At 39.8% G+C, this 23,788-nt stretch overlaps 1 protein-coding gene across 1 annotated transcript in view; it reads right to left on the reverse strand.

Annotated features, from left to right (window-relative positions):
- HYDIN (HYDIN axonemal central pair apparatus protein) overlaps positions 1 to 23,788 on the reverse strand; it is a 344,459-nt gene that overhangs the window by 278,121 nt on the left and 42,550 nt on the right. Inside the window, 1 exon segment of the mRNA XM_040253754.1 lies at positions 8,014 to 8,213. Coding sequence (XP_040109688.1) covers positions 8,014 to 8,213 — 200 coding nt within the window.

Genomic DNA, 23,788 nt, shown 5'->3' on the forward strand with positions numbered 1-23,788 from the left:
GAGACACACACCATCAGAACACACTGCTGACTAGTGTGAGGGAGACAGGAGAGGAAACGCGAGCTCCAGGTCTGCAGAGAGAGCGCGCTCTATACTGCAATTCAGTGATTCAGAATTATACTTTCTCCTTAATGTGGCAAAGCTTTATATTAATATTAAAATAACAGATATAGAACAACAAATATAAGAAAAACTGAAATGGTGCATAATAGTCTTGTTTGTATCCTTGCCGTTTAGCCATTCTTTGAACATTCACTGACTGATTCCAGTGAAGGATGGACTTATAACATGTATGCAAATACTGTAATTTGCAAAAGAACAGTACCTTCAAAGAGATAAAAACCAAGTTTGGGGAAGAGTTCAGAGAAGAGAAGGTTTGACAATGGAAAAACCATATCAAAGTCTCAAAAGGAAAATTATCACACAATTGCATGAGGATGAGATGAGCGCAGTTTAACAAAGGGTCTATTTATAATAAAAGGGTGAAGGGATATAGGGAAACTACAAGAGATGATATGATCACCCAGGGTTATTAACAGTAGAACGCTTACCAAAGAGCACAAATACCCAAAGAGCCAAGAAAGAGGAGTGGTTTTGAAACCCACCAGTGGCCTAAGAGAAGGCTCCAAGGGCTTTAGTCAAGAGTTACAGTCATTCCAGGGGGCCTCACACGTAAGACTCTAGGGTGAAAAGTGTCTTGACCTTATATCCTTTGTCTGATTGCCTGCTGGGGCTCCCACTGACTGACCCCAACCAAAAGCCAAAGGCATAGGAGCCCACTGACCTCTTAAATAGGTCAGCCTCCTGGGTGAGAGTAAGCTGGAAAAGGACGGAGAGCATTTGAAAGGGGACATCCATCTCTTGAAAATAGAATTTAGGCAAGGAGACCTTATGAGGAGGTAGGGTAGATCTGGGAACAGGAAATAATTGAGTTTAATTGCCCTGGAAAGGAGCAGTAAGAGAGAAGGTGGATCTGATCGTGATGTACCTTAAATAACTTACAGAGCTCTTCCTTTTAAACAGGAAACCCAGCCCATTTAATTCTTTCCATGGTCCACTTCACTCCTTCAAATTGCTTGTTTTTCAAAGTAATGTGCCAGACAATGTACCTGGCAGGCTAAGCTGTTTCTGATTATTTACTTCAATGCAAGCATTTTTAGAGTCTTCATTCCTTAAAATCTTCCCTTAGATAATGAACTTAATTTCAGAAAACCTAACCTTTCTTCTTTGAGGGTACGGAGCTTACAGTCTGGGTAGCACTGGGTGGTACCTCAGATTATCACTGCAGGATCTCAAGTGCGTCCTACCATGGACAACTGTGAATTTTCTCTGGTGCTCTCTACTTGGATTGCCCTTTTCTTTCACTACTTTCCCATTCCTTCGTCTGTCCTTTTCCTGTACCTTCAGCACCAATCCTCCAATGAGCTCCAGGCACTGCTGTAGGGGTACCATAAGGTAGTAGTTACTAGCCTGGAGTCAACTGAATAAGTTCAAAACCCAGATCAGTCATGAGTTTGGGTAAGTTACTCAACCTTCAGTCTCCTCATCTGCAAAATGAGGTCATGACAGCACCTATTTCTCAGGATTGTACTGAGAATTAAAGGAGCTGACATAGGTAAAGTGCTTAGAATAAATCTGGCACGTAGGAAGAGCTAAACAGATGTTTGTTATTATTTTTGTTATTGCTACTGTTATCTGCCTCACTGGCAGCCCTTAGATGGAAAAGGAGACAGAGGATGATCTTCAGAATTCAGATAAGATCAGGTGTTTATTATTGTCCTTTCAATCCTTCACTCTGCCCCAGAGACATTGTGAAAAACACACAGAGGACATAACACCTCGTTCAAACACCTCCAGTGGCCCCCGTAATTTATGTGATAAAGTTCAAAGTCCTAGACATTTAAAGTCCCAAGAAATCTGTTTCCAACCAGTTTTGGCTTCCTCATGAAACAGATACATCTGTCCAAATGTCCTGTATACCTGTCACATTTCACATCAGGCTGGGGTGCACAGGATGGGAGGGCTTTAGTCTCTTCACCCATAACCCTCCCCAGCACTGCATCGCCTCTTCCTTCCAGCCAGGCAGTGCCCCCTACAGACACATTCCAGAACTGCTTGAGTTGTATAGGAACATTCACTGTTTTCCCGATCATACTCCTTCCAAAGTCACCCATCAGAGCCCACACTCAGAGTTACCTCTTAAATTGAATCTTTCCAGATTCTTCCTCTTATTAATAAAGTCTCCTTCCTCTCAGGGGAAGCTGTAACTTTATTTTTACTTTTTACGTTGGACTATAATAAGTTGTCATGCCTGTCTCTCTCAATAGCTAGAGACTTTTGAAAGGAAAGAGAAAGCAAACAAAATTTCAAGAGCATGTACTCTATGCTGAATACTACAGTAGGCATTTCATATATGTCAATTCTTTTGGTCCTCAAAAACCTTGAGAAAGCAGGTCCTGTTATTTGCATTTTAGACATGAGAAATGTTTGCTCTAAAAGCACATGCAACCAGCCCAAAGCTACCCAACTAGTGAGTGGTACAGCAGGGATGGAAGCTTGCCCTCAAGTTCAAGTTCTCCCTATGTCCCCAGACTATCCTTTTACGTGGAAACCACCTGGTTAGATTTATCTTTGTGTCTCTCACCAGCCCATGCACAGTTATTTACTCATAAGAAATCTCAAAACATGTTGAATTGAATTATAATCAACTTTTAAAGGGAAATTTAAAATACATCTAATTTTCACTTAATCTTTCTACCATTTTGGTGGAATATAGAAGGAGCAGACTTCTGGTATCTCAAGAATTTCTACTTGATGGGAGATGAAGGTGAGTCTTATTGTCTTTAAAGTTCTTTCCTTTCTTAAAGGCTCAGAAAGAATCAAGAACTGGCCCCAGCTTCCTGGCTTTGAGAAAAACACTGTAGTATTTTCTTCTATCTCTGCTTTCCTAGTTCCTAATATTTTTCTACCTACACTGTGTTTTCATTTTATTTTCAAACATTTCTCAGTAGCAAAATAACAGTTTTGGAATGAATTAGTATTACATTACAGAACCTAAGTTAATTTTCTATGGACAAAGGGACTCTTCGTAGGACCTCTAGAAATTCTAATTCTAAAGAGTGGTAACAGTTTCTTCCTTTTTGTGCTAATTGTTGGGCTTATATTACACTAAACTTCTTCAGTGGTTAGAAAGTCACCTGGGAGAGCCATTGCTACTTAGAGCTGCCTAAGCTTCTTCAGTAAATCAGACATTAATTGGAGACAGTGTGTTAAGTTCTGGTGTTTAAACATGTCTATAATTTGATTCTGTACTTCATTTTACTAAAGGCAGACAGACTGAAAAGGCTAGAGAATACCAAGTACCAGAAAATGATCTTACAAAGAGGTAAAGGGTGCTGTTCCTCCAGGGTATAAGGCTGGCTCTGTCTACCAGAATGTCTGGTTTTGATATCACATCCTCATTAAGACTGCATACTTGATCAGGGAGGGAATTCAGGTTTGTGAAAAATCATGAGCCATGAGAAAGATTTTGAGTTTTTTGTTCAATTCACTATGAACTGCTGGTAAGAACTCAAATGATCCCATCCAAATGATTCAATATTTTAGCAGAAGACTAAATATTGATTGTATTATATTAAACACTGAATATAAAATTAGTATTTTTTCCTTTAGAGAATCTTATTAATTGATTCCTAAATTGAGATTTTAGATTTTGAAATTGCTTCTTCATTCTTTCTATTTCAGCTTCCAAAATTAATCCTACTTTAATAGTCAAAGTTATTCTGGTACCTACAAGAGTTTTAGGTCAAATCTGTAATAAAGTTGAAAAGTTATTGTTTGTGTTCTCTGTATATTTTACAGCACATTGAGGCTCCTTTTATAGTGTAAAAAAACATTATGCCTCTTTTATTGTACTTGGAGCATGTTTTTCATTTTAAGTTATTGTAGAGGTTTATAGTTGTAGCTCTGTTGTTGTGATATACTGTTGGTTAGGCATCCTATAAACATTTATTGAGCACTTATTTATTCTAGACACTTTGCTAGATGCTGGGGACATACAAATGAAAAGAGATAAAATCCTTGCATTTGAGAAGCTCATATTCTAATGGGAGCAACAGACACATAAAGAGAGTTTTATGTTTTATTATTTATATGAACCTATTTATAAATTTAGCCATTAATTAAACTATTATTTCAATGAAAATAATATGATTTGCTTTTTTTAAACAATTCCCCGAGAGATATTTCTAACTGTATAATGACCATAAAAGAAGCAAGACTTTTTGACTTCCCAAACTATTACTGCTCCACTATGTCTAATGAGAATCATGTTGTCAATGAAAGAGGGGTCCTCAGTCCTGCCTGGGCAACATAATCACCTACACATTTTTAGAATAGTCATCAGAGGATCTCCCCAGACATTCGGATTTAATACAATGTGACCACAAAATCAGCTGCATTCTTCAGAAACCAATTCTGGCTAACTTAGACAGAAAGGGGATTTATTGGAAGGATTTGGAAGTAACTCATAGAATCGACATCATGGTTGGAATACACACATTTAGAGGAAAGAACATAAAAGTACCATTTGGTGCAGAATCTACACAGGAAAACAAAAATGAACAGGAAATTCAACTGAAAGATTTGATTATATAGAAGATGAAAGCTATGAAAAGCCCAACTTAAGATGGTAAACTAGCTCAGGGATTGGGAACAGCAGTAAGCCATTTCCATCACTGGGCTGGAGACAAAAGGAGTGGAGGAAGTGTTAGCAGATCCTGGGGACCCGGTAGAAGTTAGAACCATGGCAGGTCTGTCTGACAGGAGCTAGAACAGTAGAGGAGATGCAGCTGCTTTGCTGGGGACTCTACTGAAGTCAGAAAAGAAGAAAGAGAAATACTGTGACTTCTTCCCACTCTCCAACCTCCTCCTAGTTCCCACCCCCCTGGACAAACACAGCTGGCATCCAGCAGGTCTGCAGGCTAGGGGGGCTAACACAGCCCAACACTGATGCTGAACAAAGTCTGGAAGGGTGAGGAATGGATCTTAAGGTAAACAAGGCCAGAACTAGCCCATGTTGGTTTTTAATCCAAGTTTTATTATTAACTTACTGGGAGAACTTGAATAAGTCATTTTCCTTCTCAGACCTTACTTCTTTCATCTGTAAAATTAAAATGTGGGACTATGAGTTTCTAATGTCATTATGATTCCTGGCTAGTCCTTGAGTTAGCTCACCATGTTACCTTAGAAGTGCTTCTACATTATGATTCCCTTTCAGTTGTATGGATACCAAAGTTTTAGATCTTTTCCTGCAACTTCATACTATTAAATCTGTGATTTCGTTTTACTTTATATGAATGTATTGCCATTTACGTGTAGTTGTGAAGATTCAGCCAAACAATTCAGGAAGATATGCTGCCTGTGTTTGTTTTTCCACCTTATGTGGATTCTTTCTTTCACTGGAACATTATCAATGTAACAGGAAGTTTTTAACATGTATTATGGATGGCGGTTATGAAGGGTCTTTTTTCTTAATGTACAGAGATTGGTTCTTTCTAAGTGCCAGTGAGCCAGTTGAACAACTTGCTCCCTTCCCTTCAATCAAAATATGAGTCTTACCACAAAATGCAAACAAAAGTTTTATAAGTACTTTGACAACCTGAGCAGACACTGATTTACAAGAGTTTTTCCTTTGCTTCTGGTGACTGATTTATCTAAAGTGGGTCAGAGCCCTGCTTCCACCCAGGAGGAAGAAAGCTTGAAAGAGTGTTTCTCCTACACTAACAATGAAAAAAAAACAGATAAACCACAAAATCACAATTTTTCTCAAACCCATTAAAGAGCTGACATTGCAGGGCAAACAAAAATGGGCAATGCCCTGCTCCTAATTAAGATGAGACATGTGCCGAGGAGTTCACCTGTGGCAGATAGAACATTCCTACAAGCAGAAGAAATGATGAAAGAGGATGGAGAAAAAGCAAAAGACATATTTGAAGAGATAATAACTGATATTTCCCCCAAATAGTGAAAGATCCAAGCAGCTCAGAGAATGTCATGCAGGATTAAAACCAAAACAAAATAAAAGCAAAATGAAATTCTTAGAACAAAAAATAACCAAAAACAAAATCCACACCCAGATTCATCACATTTAAACTGCTAAAAACCAAATATCTTCAGAAATCTTGAAGGTAGCCCAAGACAAAGATATAATTACCTATAGATCTATAGAAGAACAAAGCTAGAAATCTCTAAAATCTCATTAGAAAAATGTAAGCCAAAAGCCAATAAAGTGACATCTTTCCAGTACTAAAAAATGTATATAGAATTCAATATTCATCAAATGTATACATAATTCACAATTCTGTAGAGAAAAAACCTTTCAAAAATGAAGACAATATGCTTTTTCTTCAGGCAGACAAAAACTGATAGAATATCCACTAGATTTGTGCTACAAGAAATATTAAAGTAGATTTCAGCCAGGAACAAATGATACCAGACAGAAACTTGAATCTACATGAACTGGTTTACAGATAGTGATGCTCCTGGGACACATGTAAGAATAAGCACAAATTCCCTCCTGTGGGATGTGCCTCAGCCTATATTATGGCATCTCTGCTACCAAGTAACCTGAAAACTCTCCCACCAGAAAATACCTAGGAAGTCTGGATTAAAAAAAATAACTTATGTAAATGTGTAGCTAAGCGTGTAAAAAAAAAAGAAAAGGCAAACCCACAGGATTCAAAGCCTCAGGAAAATAAGAACCAGAGCGGTAGGCTACTGAGCCCTTGAAGCCTGGGTTTTAACAGCCCTGCCAAAGCAGGAGATAAGGTCTTGGGATGGTGAAGTCAGGGGGGCTGGTAACAAAATCCCCATATAAACCTGAGAAACGTCAAAGGCTACCAAAACATTAGCACAAGGGAAAATGTCTACCTTGGTTCCGAGGGAGGGAAAGAGGGACTCCAGGGAATTCATACTGGACGTGTGTCTTCTACAGGTTTGGGGTGGACATGCATGCTCAGTCCAGGAAACCCTAAGCCAAGAATTTCCCAGAAAGGCAGTCTACGTGGTCTAACCAGGCAGAAGTAAATGCCTGAAGAGATGTATCCTTAAACTAGCAAAGGATTCCACAGATAAAGCCCTTATGAAAATGAATTCATGATTCAGCCCAGGATCTGCACTATTTTTCAAAAAGCCGCAGGAAAGAGCTTGACCTTCTGTCTCCTGTCTTCCCAAGCTGGCCACTCTTATTATGGTCCTGCTAATCAGCCAGCAAGGAGAGCCAACCAGTCCATTCTGAAGGAGATCAGCCCTGGCTGTTCTTTGGAAGGAATGATGCTAAAGCTGAAACGCCAGTACTTTGGCCACCTCATGCGAAGAGTTGACTCATTGGAAAAGACTCTGATGCTGGGAGGGGTTGGGGGCAGGAGGAGAAGGGGACGACCGAGGATGAGATGGCTGGATGGCATCACTTTCTCGATGGACATGAGTCTGAGTGAACTCCAGGAGTTGGTGATGGACAGGGAGGACTGGCGTGCTGTGATTCATGGGGTCACAAAGAGTTGGACATGACTGAGCGACTGAACTGAACTGAATCAGCCAGCATGTTCATGTCCCATAACAACTGTTCTTTCCTGCCTTATAAGAGAGGTCCTTGAAGGCCATATTTGTACTGTCTCAACTGTCTACTACACTGTAGCTACCAAATAAATAAACAGATTAACATTGAACACCTTCGCTTACTAGCTGTGCGCTCTTGAGCAAGTTATACAATCTCTCTATTGCTCAGTCTCTTATCCAGAATTTCAGAAAACCACCTTAACCAAACAGGTAATCTTGAATTTTGGTTTTCTCATGGGATGAAGAGGAAGTCTGCCCCATATCAAGGAGGTCTCCCATCCTTGCAACTGAAGATTATAATAAGCAGTTGCATCTTGACTGCTACTCTGGGAAATTACATGTGTGGACTAGATTTAGCTAGAATCAATCAAAACCAAGAGCTGAAAGAATGCATACCTATGAGTTTTGATGTGAAACACAGAATCTTTGTTGCCAATGTTTCGTACCAGCAGGATCTTTTGAGTGCTGTATTTGACAGGGCAAGTGGAAAAATTCAGCTTGTCAGGAAAATCTATGATGGCTCGTGCACCTCTGGCTTTGATGGGCACAATAAACTTTTCTCTTTCAGTAACACAGGTCAACATATGGGCATAATCCTACAAGAGAAGGAGACAATCATTACTTGTGAAAACACCAACATGATCAAGATAACTACAAGAAATATGGCTGTATGCCAAGCATCTTGGAAAACAGTGTAGTCTTTGTGTGTATATATATTTTATGAAACCTTCTCAAGAAAGATATACTTTCAATGAGATTAATTAAAATTCAATGAGATTAATTAAAACCTGCAAGCCAATAGAGAAGTTTATACTTCTTGTGTTTCTCAGACACTAGGGAGGTGGGATGCAGGATAGTTGAGGTGTATTCTTCTTTAGACCAGAAGAGGTTCACACCAGTAACTTCATGTCCTCCTTCTAAACCCTACCTACTTATCCTTCAAGCCATCTATTAGACTGATAGCTCCAATTAATGGTCTCTAACCACACTCTTGCAATATGACTGTACAGCTTCTCCATCATGAGTGGAGTCTATTTTCTTCAACTGTGTTCTGACCAATGGAATTTGGTAGAAGGTATGCTAAGCCAGATCTAGGCTAAAGCCTCAAGAAGTTTTGGGCATTTCCGGTCTAGCTCTTGAAATCATGCCATGTAAGTAAGTCTGGTCTAGCCTGCTGCAGGACGGCAGCCCAGTTATCCCAGCCAGGGCCATGCTAGGCCAGACTGAGGCACCAGATATGTGAGAGAGCCCAGCCAAGTTAAGCAGTTGCTTACTCAACTCATGAGTGGATCCCATCAAGTTTAGCTAAACAATAGTCTTATGAGCCTTAACACTTGAATTTGGGAGTGGTCTGTCATTATACAACAATAGATAAGGACACAGAGCCATTTCAAACCTCACCTCATGTGTGAAGCCATTACTGACCATTCCAAATAAAAATGCTGAGGTCTTGGGCATCTATCTTCCCCTGTCTTAAGTTTAAATGCATAAATGCAACAGAAGTACTGAATTGGAATTCATAAAACTGGAATTCTTACCCTCAATGCACCAAAGTTAAAAGTAAACGCTCACCAACAAGCAAACCTAAATATGGAAGCAAAGTGTTAACAGTCCCCTCAAGAACAGGCCAGAAGCTCAGAACCACCATGAAAGGAATTTTCTATCCAAACCAGGATCATTTTCCTTCAAGTTTCCCCATCATTTTAGCATGTGTTTTTGGCTGCAAGGCAATCCTGATTAAGTATTATGGCCTCTTGGAACTCAAGTTTCCTTTTGGTAATCACATAACAAATGGTTTTCAGTGGTGAGGGTTTTAAAACCTCTTTGGACTTGAAGTACTGAGCAGAAAATGGGAATGTCTGACAAACTGACAATTAGACCTTAAGGCCACGCACTCCATTTCATGAAACCCACAGGACCAGTGGAAAGCAGTGGTACTCCCAATTAGTGTATTCATCGAACCACGTTAATCAGTGATCAGGTGCCAGGCACTGAGCTGGGTCTGGGTGTACAACTGAGTAGTAAACACAGACACAGATCACCTCGAGCTTACACAGTGATGGCAGAGACAATGAATGAGTAAAGAAAGCATACCTAATGTACAGTGTAATACATACACAAATATATAAAAAAAATATAAAGATAAAACAGCTAGGAGTGGTCTCATGCTGCTGCTGCTGTTGCTAAGTCACTTCAGTCGTGTCCGACTCTGTGTGACCCCATAGACGGCAGCCCACCAGGCTCCCCCGTCCCTGGGATTCTCCAGGCAAGAACACTGGAGTGGGTTGCCATTTCCTTCGCCAGTGCATGAAAGTGAAAAGTGAAAGTGAAGTCGCTCAGTCGTGTCTGACTCTTCGCGACCCCATGGACGACACAGCCTTAAATCTGCAGTCTCTCTGCCTCCCTGAACTCCAAACTCACACCCAGCAGCCCCAGCAGCATCTCAATGGCTACAAACTTACCATGGCCCAGAGCAAAGTCCCTGACTAATGCCATTGCCTACAACTGCACAGAGAGGCCCTGCCAAGGGAAAGAATGGGGCCTGAAATCCAGTTCACTCAGGCAGTGCCTACTGAATCAGTCTACAGGAGCAGCCTTTTCTCATGCCCACAAGAGCTCCACAATGCTGACTGAGGTCCTGACCATGACCTTCTTTCCACTTTAAATCTGTCCCTTTACTGCCTCCCCATCTCGGTACTAGCATCTACATCCTTCCAGAGGCTTGGATTTAATATCTTGGCATGAGACATCTTTGATTGCTCTATTTCTCAATTTCTTAGTAAACATACAGGACTGACCTTCAAAATACATCTAGACCACAATTAGGTCTCACTATCTCTACTCTGCAAAGCCTGACCTCACTCTACCCTCTCCAATCTTTTCAGGGCTAACTGGACTCTTTATTTCAAACCTTGCTCCCCAAAAGTCTATTTTCCACACAAGGGTCAGACATGTCAGCTCGGGAGGTTCCTCTGTGCAAAATCTCCCAAACAGAGAGGGGGGGTGTGCTGAGTGCTATTACCTGGCACCTCTGTCATTTCTCTAGCCATACCTCCCTCCCACCCTGGCTCCTGTCCTCCAGCTACAGCCTTCCCTGCTGCTCCTTGAGTATTTGAGACATGCTCTCCCTTCAGAGCCTTCAGATTCAATGTTCCTTCCATGCAGAACATGCTTCCACGTAGTTATTCACATCGCTCGCTCCCCCACTTTCTTCAGGACTTTGCAGAATGTCCACTGTCTCCCCTAGGCCTCCCCCAACTGCCCTACTGTAAACTTGACTCTCCCTCTCCTGTCCCATCAACCTGAGCCTTTCGTTTGCTTTAGCTTTCCCAAAGTGACCTTACATGCTTCCTATTTATTTAGTCTATTTTATGCCTACCCCATATCTCCATGCCGACAGGGATTCTGCCCATTGTACTGACTTCACATACCCAGCGTCGAGAATAGGACCTGGTATTTAGTAAACACTCAACAGGTTATTTACTTAAGACAGACAAATGAGTAATATCATGCAGAGTGAAGAGAAATGAAGTATAAGTGAGTGGGGAAAGGCCTCTATGAGAAGGTGATATTTAAGCAGAAACCTAAGTAAACAGAGAAATGACACCATGGGGGTGGGTGGTAATTTGAGCAAAGGATTATTCAGAGACCGTGGCCAGAGGGGGAAAAAGGCAAGGAGAGGTTAGAGATACAGCAAGGAAGCGGTGGGAGGCCAGATGACATAGGAGTTTGTAAGCCACTGGGAGAACCTGAGGACAGCCAAAAACCTGAATGATGCTGAAAGCTGATCGTGATGCACCTGACTTGTGTTTTAGAAGAATGACTAGCTGCTATGTAGACAATGAACCATAAAGAGGCTAAGATGAAAAAAGGGTGGCCAGTTAGAAAGCCACTGCAGCAGTCCAAGCAAGAGATGACACTGACCTGGCTTAGTACAATAAATGTTTCACCTAGTGCTTGGTGAGTAGTAAATATTCAATGAATGTTAGTTGTCATTATAAAAATGTTGCATAAAACACAATGATTTGCATAAGGCATGTAGGAAAAACTCCATTTGTGTACTCTTGTTAGGATAATAATGGTAATCCTGGTAATTAATGATGATAATAAGTAGAACAGGATAATTTTGGAAAACAACAAGGACTTCAAAGAAAATAAAATGGTGAAATGACAATATAGGAAGGGGCTGCTTTAGGTCAGAACAGCCAAGAAGGCCTCCCTGAGGACGTGACCTCTGAATGGAGACCTGAATAGGATAACATCCAGTCACGTAAGATCTAGAAATGCAGTGGTCCTGGTGAGGGGAGTTGTAAACATACCGGTCCTAAGGTAGGAGAAAGTCATGAAAATTAGTGGGAACTATTCATGACATGTATTTAAATTTCATGAATTGGACTCTTAGTTCTTCAGTTGATTCTGGTTTCTGCACAGTAATAGCAGGCTCAAAAATTATGCCATTCAGATATAAGGAAGTACAAGTCACATGAAGAATACTTGATCCTAGAAAACTCCACAGAATTCAACAATGAAACAGTCTAGTCTGATTACATCAGAATCCTAAAGAGATAAGTACTGTTTTCACTTTTTCTTAGGAGATCAAACCCAGCAAGCAAAGGTTTTGTTGGGAATTAGAAACTGGAAAGCTGCTGGCATATGTGGAAACTTAATATTAACTGAGGCTTCGACAGAGAGAACAAAAGATGCTGCTGAATCCACGAAAAGAGGTGATCCACAAGTAATGTTTTTTATATTTACATAATTCTCTGTCTTGTTCTATAAGGAACTGAAGACAGCTGAAAATAGTATAGGAAGCTAGTTGAAATATTCACAGGGATATGTTCAAATCTTTTCAAATTTCCCAATGAAGAAGATTTGAAATTTTATCAGGATTATATACTTTTTCATAATCAATTCACATAAAAGAATATGAAGAAATTCTTCACACAGCTCCTTAAAAATGTATTCTAATCGCTAAAGTTCTATATTTAAGATGACCATATTAGATTATATAATATACAATTATATATTGCTCTGTTGGCTTAAAATTAATCCATGTGTTGTGACTTGGGAGGATTTGTCAGCCTGCAAGCTAAGCAACTGGTTTAGCTGATGTACTTCCTTCCACTGTACTTAAATTCAGAGCAACCAGGTCACCATTCAGAACCAAAATATTTATTCCACACTTTTTCTCCTCTACTATGAGAGACTTAGTCATGAATTACTTACATCCTAAAAATGCTAAATGGTCTCCAGATGAAATTTCCAATCCAGTTTTTTGTCCATTAGTCTTCCTTCCAACTTGCCTATCCTCCAAACTTAGGAAAGAAAAAAATGCAGTGGAATATGAAAGTGGCAGATTTGACTCTGAGAAGTGGAAAGAATGAATCTTGATTTTATATTAGCTCCATGACAGAAAGCAAATGTGGCAATAATTCTGTCCTTTAATGTCTTAGGCAAAGAAAAATGATGTCTTCTACTACAGCAAACAACTCCCCACGCATTCAAGAGTGAGCTCAGCCCATGGTTAAGCCCTCATAATCCTCTTTCTGCCTTTTCTCCACTCCTAAACTTGAAGTGGAATGGCTAACACAGTAAAACCAGGTATGATTAGGACTCAGCACATCTAATACTCACTGTCCTTGAAAAACATTATAAATTTCCTATCCAGTTAAAACTACTTTATAGTATATTCTCAATCTGAAATTCACCTTTCTAAAGGGAAGAATCAGTTCTCAAGTCCCAATCAGTTTAAAAACAAGACTAATCAGGTCTCGTGAGCCTTATTCTCTATCACTCTTGAGTCTTCATATGATTTAGCTGAGGTCCCAGCTTTCTAGGGGCACCTACACTTTTCCATCTATTAAAAGGGAATAACCTCTGACCTTTGGCTTGTGAAGACACCCAAGGAATTTCAAATTTATTTTGATCACTTTTATCATTAGTATATAACAATAATGTGGTTACCTCACGATTCATGTACAAATCATCCATTTAAGGGAATTAATATCCTCTTGAGCTTTTTTGCTAAGTTACCTTAAATCTACCAGTCTACCTGTATCTAAGTCTATATACTCTGCCTTCACTCCTGTTCTTATCTAAGATCAACTTCTTGCCTCGAATACTAGATCAACCTTCTTACTCACCTCAGGATTTTCCCGAAGCAGCAATTTTCCCTCTTCATTGAATATTCACAGCTTATAACAACGCTTAAATCGCTTAAATAAACATCAGCTTATAACAATGCTTAAATCGCTTTCATAAACATCAGCTTATAACAATGCTTAAATAGCCTCACCTTAAATATTAAATAAACAACCCTCAATTCCAACACCCACCTCTAGCTACTGCCCCATTTTCCAATTACTCTTTATAGCAAAACTCTTCAACGGTGTTATTTATACTCAATATCACCACCTCCTCATTTTCCATTCTTTCTTCTATCCACCACATCAGGCTTCTGTACCCAACATTCCACAGAAACTGTTCTCACCGAAGTCACTAATGACTTTGCCAAACCCAAAGGCTAAATCCACATCCTTGCTTTATTCTATTTTTAATACCTTTGGGCACAGTGGATTACTTATTTTTTTCATAATAAATTGATTTTATTGAAGTACAGTTGACTTACAATATTTCAGGTACACAGCAAGGTGATTCAGTTATACATATATACATATATTATTTTTCAGGTTATTTTCCATTATAGGTTATTAGGGATCAAGACCATCCCCAAGAAAAAGAAATGAAAAGCAAAACAGCTGTCTGAGGAGGCCCTACAAATAGCTGTGAAAAGAAGAGAAGTGAAAAGCAAAGGAGAAAAGGAAAGATTTGCCCATTTGAATGCAGAGTTCCAAAGAATAGCAAGGAGAGATAAGAAAGCCTTTCTCAGCAATCAATGCGAAGAAATAGAGGAAAACAAAAAAAAAAAAAAAGAAAGAAAGAAAGAAATAGAGGAAAACAATAGAATAGGAAAGACTAGAGATCTCTTCAAGAAAATCTGAGATACCAAGGGAACATTTCATGCAAAGATGGACTCAATAAAGGACAAAAATTGTATGGACCTAACAGAAGCAGAAGATATTAAGAAGAGGTGGCAAGAATACACAGAAGAACTATACAAAAAAGATCTTCAAGACCAAGATAATCACGATGGTGTGTTCACTCACCTAGAGCCAGACATTCTGGAATGTGAAGTCAAGTGGGCCTTAAAAAGCATCACTACAAACAAAGCTAGTGGAGGTGATAGAATTCCAGTTGAGCTATTTCAATCCTAAAAGATGATGCTATGAAAGTGCTGCACTCAATATGTCAACAAATTTGGAAAACTCAGCAGTGGCCACAGGACTGGAAAAGGTCAGTTTTCATTCCAATCCCAAAGAAAGGCAATGCCAAAGAATGCTCAAACTACTGCACAATTGCACTCATCTCACACACTAGCAAATTAATGCTCAAAATTCCCCAAGCCAGGCTTAAACAGTACATGAATCATGAACTTCCAGATGTTCAAACTGGATTTAGAAAAGGCAGAGGAACCAGAGATCAAATTGCCAACATCCACTGGATCATGGAAAAAGCAAAAGAGTTCCAGAAAAACATCTATTTCTGCTTAATTGACTATGCCAAAGCCTTTGACTGTGTGGATCACAATAAACTGGAAAATTCTGAAAGAGATGGGAATACCAGACCACCTGACCTGCCTCTTGAGAAACCTGTATGCAGGTCAGGAAGCAACAGTTAGAACAGGACATGGAACAACAGACTGGTTCCAAAGAGGAAAAGGAGTATGTCAAGGCTGTATATTGTCACCCTACTTATTTAACTTATATGCAGAGTACATCATGAGAAATGATGGGCTGGAGGAAGCACAAGCTGGAATCAAGATTGCTGGGAGAAATATCAATAACCTCAGATATGCAGGTGACATCACTCTTATGGCAGAAAGTGAAGAAGAACTAAAGAGCCTTTGATGAAAGTGAAAGAGGAGAGCAAAAATGTTGGCTTAAAGCTCAACATTCAGAAAACTAAGATCATGGCATCCAGTCCCATCACTTCATGGCAATTAGATGGGGTAACAGTGGAAACAGTGGCTGACTTTATTTTGGGGGGCTTCAAAATCACTGCAGATGGTGACTGCAGCCATGAAATTAAAAGACGCTTACTCCTTGGAAGGAAAGTTATAACCAACCTAGACAGCATTTTAAAAAGCAGAGAAATAACTTTGTCAACAAAGATCCATCTAGTCAAGGCTATTGTTTTTCCAGTAGTCATGTATGAATGTGAGAGTTGGACTGTGAAGAAAGCTGAGTGCTGAAGAATTGATGCTTTTGAACTGTGGTGTTGGAGAAGACTCTTGAGAGTCCCTTGGACTGCAAGGAGAGCCAACCAGTCCATCCTAAAGGAAATCAGTCCTGAGTGTTCATTGGAAGGACTGATGTTGAAGCTGAAACTCCAATATTTTGGCCACCTGATGCAAAGAGCTGACTCATTTGAAAAGACCCTAATGTTAGGAAAGATTGAAGGCAGGAGGAGAAGGGGACGACAGAGGATGAGACGGTTAGTTGGCATCACCGACTCAATGGACATGAGTTTGGGTAAACTCCAGGAGTTGGTGATGGACAGGGAGGCCTGGTGGGCCACAGTTCATGGGGTCACAAAGAGTCAGATACGACTGCGCGACTGAACTGAACTGATAGGTTATTACAAAATCTTGATTACAGTTCCCTGTGCTATAGAGTAAATCTTTGTTGTTTGTTGCATATCTATTGTTTTAGTTAGAAATCTAGCATCCTAGTCATAGTAAGTCAAACAAGTGGAGTCAAAATGTCATAAATAGTTTAGTGCTTCTTTTTTTAATATACTTTATCTATTGACTACACTAAGGCCTCTGGCTGTGTGGATCACAATAAACTGTAAAAAAATCTTAAACAGAGGGGAATAACAGACCACTTCACCTATCTCCTGAGAAACCTGTGTGCAGGTCAAGAAGCAACAGTTAGAACCTAACATGGAACAAAGGACTGGTTCAAATTGGGAAAGGAGCACAAGAAGGCTGTATATTGTTACCCTGCTTATTTAACATCTATGCAGAGTACATTGTATGAAATGCCAGGCTGGATGAATCACAAGCTGAAATCAAGACTGCTGGGAGAGGTACCAATAACTCAGGTATGTAGATGATACCACTCTAATGGCAGAGTAAAGAGGAACTAAAGAGTCTCTTCATAAGAGTGAAGGAGGAGAGTGAAAAAGCTGGCTTGAAACTCAACATTCAAAAAACTAAGGTCATGGCATCTGGTCCCTTCACTTCAAGGCAAAAAGAAGGTGAAAAAGTGAAGCAGTGGAAAAGTTTATTTGGGGGGCTCCAAAATCACTGTGAATGGTGACTGCAGCCATGAAATTAAAAGATGCTGCTCCTTGGATGGAAAGCTATGACCAACCTAGACAGCACATTAAAAAGCAGAGGTATCACTTTGCTGACAAAGGTCTGTGTAGTCAAAACTATGGTTTTTCTAGTATGTACAGATGTGAGAGTTGGACATTAAAAAAGGCTGAACACTGAAGAACTGGTGCTTTTGAATTGTTGTGCTGGAGAAGGCTCTTGAGAGTCCCTTGGACAGTAAGGAGATCAAACCAGTCAATCCTAAAGGAAATCAACCCCAAAAATTCACTGGAAGGACTGTTGCTAAAACTGAAGCTCCAATATTTTGGCCACCTGATGTGAAGAGCTGACTCATTGGAAAAGACCCTCCTGCTGGGAAAGACTGAAGGCAAAAGGAGAAGGGGTGGAGGAAGAGATAGATAGCATCAGCAACTCGATGGACATGAATGTGAGCAAACTCTGGGATATAGTGGAGAACAGAGGAGCCTGGTGGGCTTACAGTTCATGGAGTTGCAAAAGTTAGACACAACTCAGTGACTGAAAAACAACAATCCATCTGGACTGTGAAGCACTACAGTCTCTGGGTTTCCCTCCTACTTCACGACTACCTCTTCTTAGCATCATATTCTGCTGACCACCAAGGGTGGTACTTACATTTATCATTTATGATTTCTAAATGTTTGCCTGTAGCCCCAACACTTCCCTTTTACTGAAGACCATTGTGTCCAACTGCTTCCTTGATATTTCTACTTGGATGTCTAAAGGGAAAGTTAAACTTAACATATAAAACTGAGTTCCTGGTTTCCTTCCTCACTCCTCCCACTGGGTCAGCTTCCATCAAGTACACGTGTTGGAAGTCCTGCTCACGTCACTGGCCAACACGTAGACACAGCAGCTACAAAGAAGGCTGGGGAAATGCAAACTTTTATCTCTGGCAGGTATGAATCCAACGAAAATTTGTGATTCTCTTACCAATGAGGAAAGAGAAAAATAGATGCCAAGGGTACATAGCTAGCCGTTACGCCTCACACCCTCTTCAGTCTGTTCTCCACAGAGGAACCAGAGTGATCTTAAAATGTAAGTCAGATATGTAATTCCTAATCAAAACTCACCAGGGTAGATAAAGGGGAAGAATCAAGCATTTATTCTATCTTTCCTGTATGAACTGTACCTCAGGAAGTTCATTACATCGTTACAAAAATAAAGCATAACAACAGACATTTTGTGCCTTGATGTGATGCAATAGGACATACCCCATCACCCAAGAATTCTGGCCCCTCAAAAATCAAACATGAATCTAACCAAACCTCTAGATCTACTAGTCTATAGGAAACAGGAGGGATGGAGGATCACTCTATGGAATCCGGTGAAGACGCACTTAGTACCTTGTTTGGATCCCAATTTAAGAAAATGAACTTAAAAAATAAACATATACATATATACAAATCTATATATACACACATCTACATCTAGAAAGATAAACATATGCATATACATCATATACATACGTGTATTACTCAACTGGGCAGATCTGAATACTGACTAGATATTTGATGATATTAAGGAGCTACTGTCAGTTTTTACATGTGATAAATATACTGTGATTTAACTTTGAAAAAAAGGACCTTATCACTTAGAGACAAACAACGAAGTACAATGAAATGATGTATGGGACTTGCTGCAAAATCCTCTGGGGCAGGGGACAAGATGATGAAGCAAGACGGTCATATGCTGATAGCTTGAAAATCTGGGTGATGACACTTCACTATTCCATTTTCTATACTTCTGCATATGGGGAAAGCTTCCATAATAAAAAATAGCTTAAGTATTTTATGATGGCTTCCTATTCTACTCTGTGTGGCTTCTAAGATTCCTCATGGTCTCACCCTCTACAAACCTTGTCTCCTACCATTTTCTGAGCAGCTTCCTCTCCTCCAGTCACACTGGCCATCCACTTCCCTGACCTGCTGCCAGACATGCTTCTGTCACAGGCCCTCCATAAGTGAGGCTCTGCTCCCAGACAACAATGTCTGCCCAGTTCAGCTCTCTACCCAAAAGTCACCTCGTTGAAGAAGTCTCTCCTCCCCTTCCTACTGAAAGGAAACAGTCTCCATTCTCTACCACTCTCTGTTCTCTATCATGTCACTATCTGCCACTAAATGATATGTCTGTTTATTCGCTATGGAATGAATAAGCCCCAGAAAGGCCAGGTTTCTGCTGTTCTCCACTGGATCCTGGCTTATAGCACTGAGCCTGGTGTAGAGTGAGTGAAATAATATTCATACTAATATCTTTATTTGGACACTACACTATCAAGAGTTCTTAATAAAGAGAATACCTGAGAGCCTCATTAGCCATATTACAAAATGACATTTATCAAATCCAGAAAGCTAGAAAATAGTGATGTGACTCACTACAAAGATATGGAACCAAGTGGGGAGAAACACTTTTAAAGAAGACTTCTTAGACATCTTTCTTCTGGTTGAAAAGACAGGGGAAAAGTCAACATCTAATATACTGATACATCCAATACTTTGCTGACAGAGGTCTGTCTAGCCAAAGCTATGGTTTTTCCAGTAGTCATGTATGGATGTGAGAGTGGACCATAAAGAATGCTGAGCATCGAAGAATTGATGCTTTTGAACGGTAGTGTTTAAGAAGATTTTTGAGAGTCCCTGGGATGGCAAAGAGATCAAACCAGTCCATCCTAAAGGAAATCAGTCCTGAATATTCATTGGAAGGACTGATGCTGAAGCTGAAATTCCAATACTTTGGCCACTTGATGCAAAGAATTGACTCACTGGAAAAGACCCTGATGCTGGGAAGATTGAAGGCAGGAGAAGGGGACAACAGAGGATGATAGTTGGATGGCATCACCGACTTGATGGACATGAGTCTGGGCAAGTTCCAGGAGCTGGTGATGGACAGAGAGGCCTGGCATGCTGCAGTCCATGGGGTCACAAAGAGTCGGACATGACTGAGCAACTGAACTGAACTGAATACATTGATGGCACAAAAAGATATTTGAGTCCCCTTTTCTTATGCCTTTGCTTTTATCATCTCTAGGCCATCCTCAAGTTGAAGAAACTACCTTTTGTTTTCTTGAGATGAACTTACTTATCTCACTTTTCAAATATTCATCACAATTTCCTATATGTAGGCCCTATGCTAAGCACCTGGATTACAAGGGGAACCTAGACAGAACCAGGGAGGGCAAATTCCAGGCAGAAAGAAAACTGAATCCCTATCATTATTTTTGTCAACAATAATTGCCGAATGTGGCAAATCTTATATTTTAATATTTTATATTTATATTTTATATGTGTATTAAATATATTTAATTTTTAAAATATCTATATTTTAATTCAAAATGCTAGCCCTATAGTATACTATGGCTGATTTGCATTGCTGTATGGCAGAAACCAATACAACATTGTGAAGTAATTATTCTCCAATTAAAAATGTTAAAACTTTTTCAAAAAATATGTACATCTAGATAACAAATTATTGTAATGTTTTTCTATTCTTCTTGGGTCATATTCTTTAAATTTCATAGTAACAAACCAAGAAAACTATTTTGAGAACAGCTAGGCATTTTCTTAAAACACAACTGAACAACAACAACAAAAAAGATAGATCACTTCATATTTTCTTTAAACCACTGCTGCCATTTTCATATGCCAATACTATTGCAAACTGATGCTGTCTTAAGTCCAAGGATGTACCCAGTTTTGCTTTCCTACCAAAGCCTAGTATTTCTTATATTCTTTTTAATAGTAAAGATACAAATTTAAGAGGTCAAGAAAAATGCAAGGCTCCAGAATTTTATAGTGTTATGATAACATTGACTACTATATTTCTACTTTCCATGACATGTACACTAGGATTATTAGATAAATAACATATCCAATCTTTTTTTTTCAAGTCCATGTGAAAAGAGAAAAGGAAAGCTGAAACGAATTTGCTGCACCTGTTATCTGGGTATTTGGCATCCTTAACAAGTTAAATCTCCAGGAAGCTAGATTAATAGATGACAGGAAAAAAATGTATACTGCATTATAATCTTCGACATGCTAATATACAAAGGGGGCTGAAAATCCAATTGAAAGAGGACTGGCTTATTAAACTGTGGCATGCTGCAATTTACATATCTCACCCTCCAGATGTGAGGAGGGTAAATGAGAATGAAGTGTGTTCAGATCAGCAGGGGATAGAAGGAAAAACACATATGCACTTTGGCTATCAATTTGGCCAAGCGGAGAAAAAGTGACACAGTGAGAAGATTGACTTTTATTCTTCCTAAAATAAATCTGGTCTTGCTACCACTCTGCTACATTATGGATCAGAACTGAAGACAGCAGGACTAACCCTAGCTGGTTGTTCTGTGCACACCCTGTTGGTTTTCCAACTGTAAGAGTTAATGTAGATGGCCAGACAGCTAGAAAAACTACTGCAATGGGGCCCTGCTGATGGTGCAGGCTGGCAGGATCTTTGTGGAAAAATGGGGACCAAAACTAGCAGCAGGTGCTTCCCCAAATAGCCACCATTAGTCTTAGATAGTCAGTAAAAGGAGAAATCACTATGTCCTCAGAAACACATATTATGTCAATTATTTCACAGCTCAGAGCCCAATCCAACACAAAATCCTAATGTACTGAAAATGGTATAAATTTCTCATAGTCAGCGACTACTCTCAGCCTATCTCCTCTCACACATGCATGTAACCCTTGATAACTTTCAAATAATTAGAAGAAATACTAAAGCAACATTTAACTGATTTATTTTTAATTAGGGCTTTCCCAATAGACCACAGGCAATGTTGGTGAAATGGAATGGTAAGAGGGAATAAAAAAGCTAGGAGTAAGATAAGCAGCCACAAAATACAGCCATGGAGTAATCCTCAGTGGGAATGCTGGCATTTCATATTTATAAAGTAGATACAAACTCACTTAAAATATATTATTTGCTGTATAGATAAGTAGTTCTAAAAATTTCTTCCTTTGCTTTTAGTTTTTGATGAGGGTAAATTAAAAACATTTATAAATAAAACAGAAGAGTATAACAAACCCCAAGTACTCATCACCCAGATTCAACAGTAACTAATGTTCTGTCCTTCGGGGTCCATCTGTACCTCTATCCATTCGCCTTTCTATTGCTATTATTACATTTTTAAGTTTTTAAGGTCAAACTTAGATATTTAGAAAGCATAAATACTGAGTGTACAACTTTCACAAATGAATTCATCCATGGAACCCACACACCTATGATGACACAGCACATTCCACCTCTTCAGAAAGTTCTGTGTATCCCTTTCTCAGTCAGACTGCCTGCAGGTAGAATAATACTTATTCAACAGAAGACTTTTATTTTTTCTCCAGCACAGAAAAAAAATTAAGGAAAGCCAACCCCTCGAATCCAGGAAGCTTTACATTTCAAGCTGCACAAAGGCTTACTATAGCCAGTTTGTATAATAAAATGACAGTGTAGGAATTTGACCCCCAAACTAAATCCAACCATTCTCTTCACAGATAATATTCAGATATAGAACCTGGAGGAAAAAAAATCAGGACTTCAATAACGTATAGCAAAAAACACTACTTCTGGAGCTATTTATCTTTTTGGTTATTTCAGTAATACCCCAAACAAAATTAAAAGTTCATAAAGGCAATCCAAGAAATAAACAGTAATACTACAAAGTGGAAAATTAATAACAGCTGTGTTATATAATGAAATTTCTAACCACTCACTACAGTGATCCATGCTTGGCAGGTCACATTAAATCCTCTATCCCTGCTCTCTAGAAAAGTAGAAATAGTAGCAACAGCAGCAGGAACACCACTAACGATATTTACAGCAGCTAAAAAGTATTAGTGATAGAGAAGAAAGGATTCAAAGCTAGTTCACTATCTCCATTATGTTCTTCTGATTCCATCTGTAATGGCACAGCACAGATAAGCATACACACTATTAACATTACGTATAAACTGACATTTTGTTATGCCTATTTTAGCCTTGGGGTGTGTGTGTGTGTGTGTGTGTTTTTGTCCTCGTTTCTTCAGTCATGCTGGCAAAATCCTTTTCTCTTCCACACAAGTCCCCACTTTGCCCCTTACAGAGGAAAACTCAACCTGCAATCTTGCACTCTTGGAGAAGGGGTGGGGAGAAGCCACCCTCCCTCAGTCCCTCAAGCTAGTTCTTCCTTCCAGAAGTAACTGGAATCTACACAACTGAGGAGAGAGGAGAGAGAGCCTGAAAATGGGCTAGATGTCTGACGGCTGTGGTGGTGCTGGGCGGAAATGTGACTATTTTTTTGAAAATTAACTGCTTAATACACCTTCTTTTTGAACTCAGGCTCTGTGCAGACAGGGGTAAGAAGACAGGGCAGGCCTCTGCTTTTGGCTCTAGCTTCCCCACTTGCGCTGGGGCGGAGCTACTGGTGAGGTGAGCCCTTCCCCGAGGACTGGTTACCCACCGTCACTAGGGAGCAGAAGGAGGCCTTCTCTGGGCCTCAGGTCCTGGTCACATTCTTTGCCATTAATGGGACCGATACTGTGATCAGCATTTGAATCTTAGGTCTCTCTCCTAAACTAGTTACAAGGTGGGGAGGAAGGATGTAACTAAGTAGGATCCCAAACTCCCAAGAAGCCGTGATCTCCACCTTTGTCTCGGCTCACTACACCTGGACCACACCTTTCCCCTCCTGGTGCCTCTCCGGCTGCACCGTAGGTGCAGTATGCTGAGGTAGGTGCCAGGGAAGCATCCAGAAGGCTACCCTTCTTTACAGTCTGGCTA

This window comes from Oryx dammah, unplaced genomic scaffold, assembly GCF_014754425.2.
Source record: "Oryx dammah isolate SB20612 unplaced genomic scaffold, SCBI_Odam_1.1 HiC_scaffold_13, whole genome shotgun sequence".
Taxonomy (NCBI): Eukaryota; Metazoa; Chordata; class Mammalia; order Artiodactyla; family Bovidae; genus Oryx; species Oryx dammah.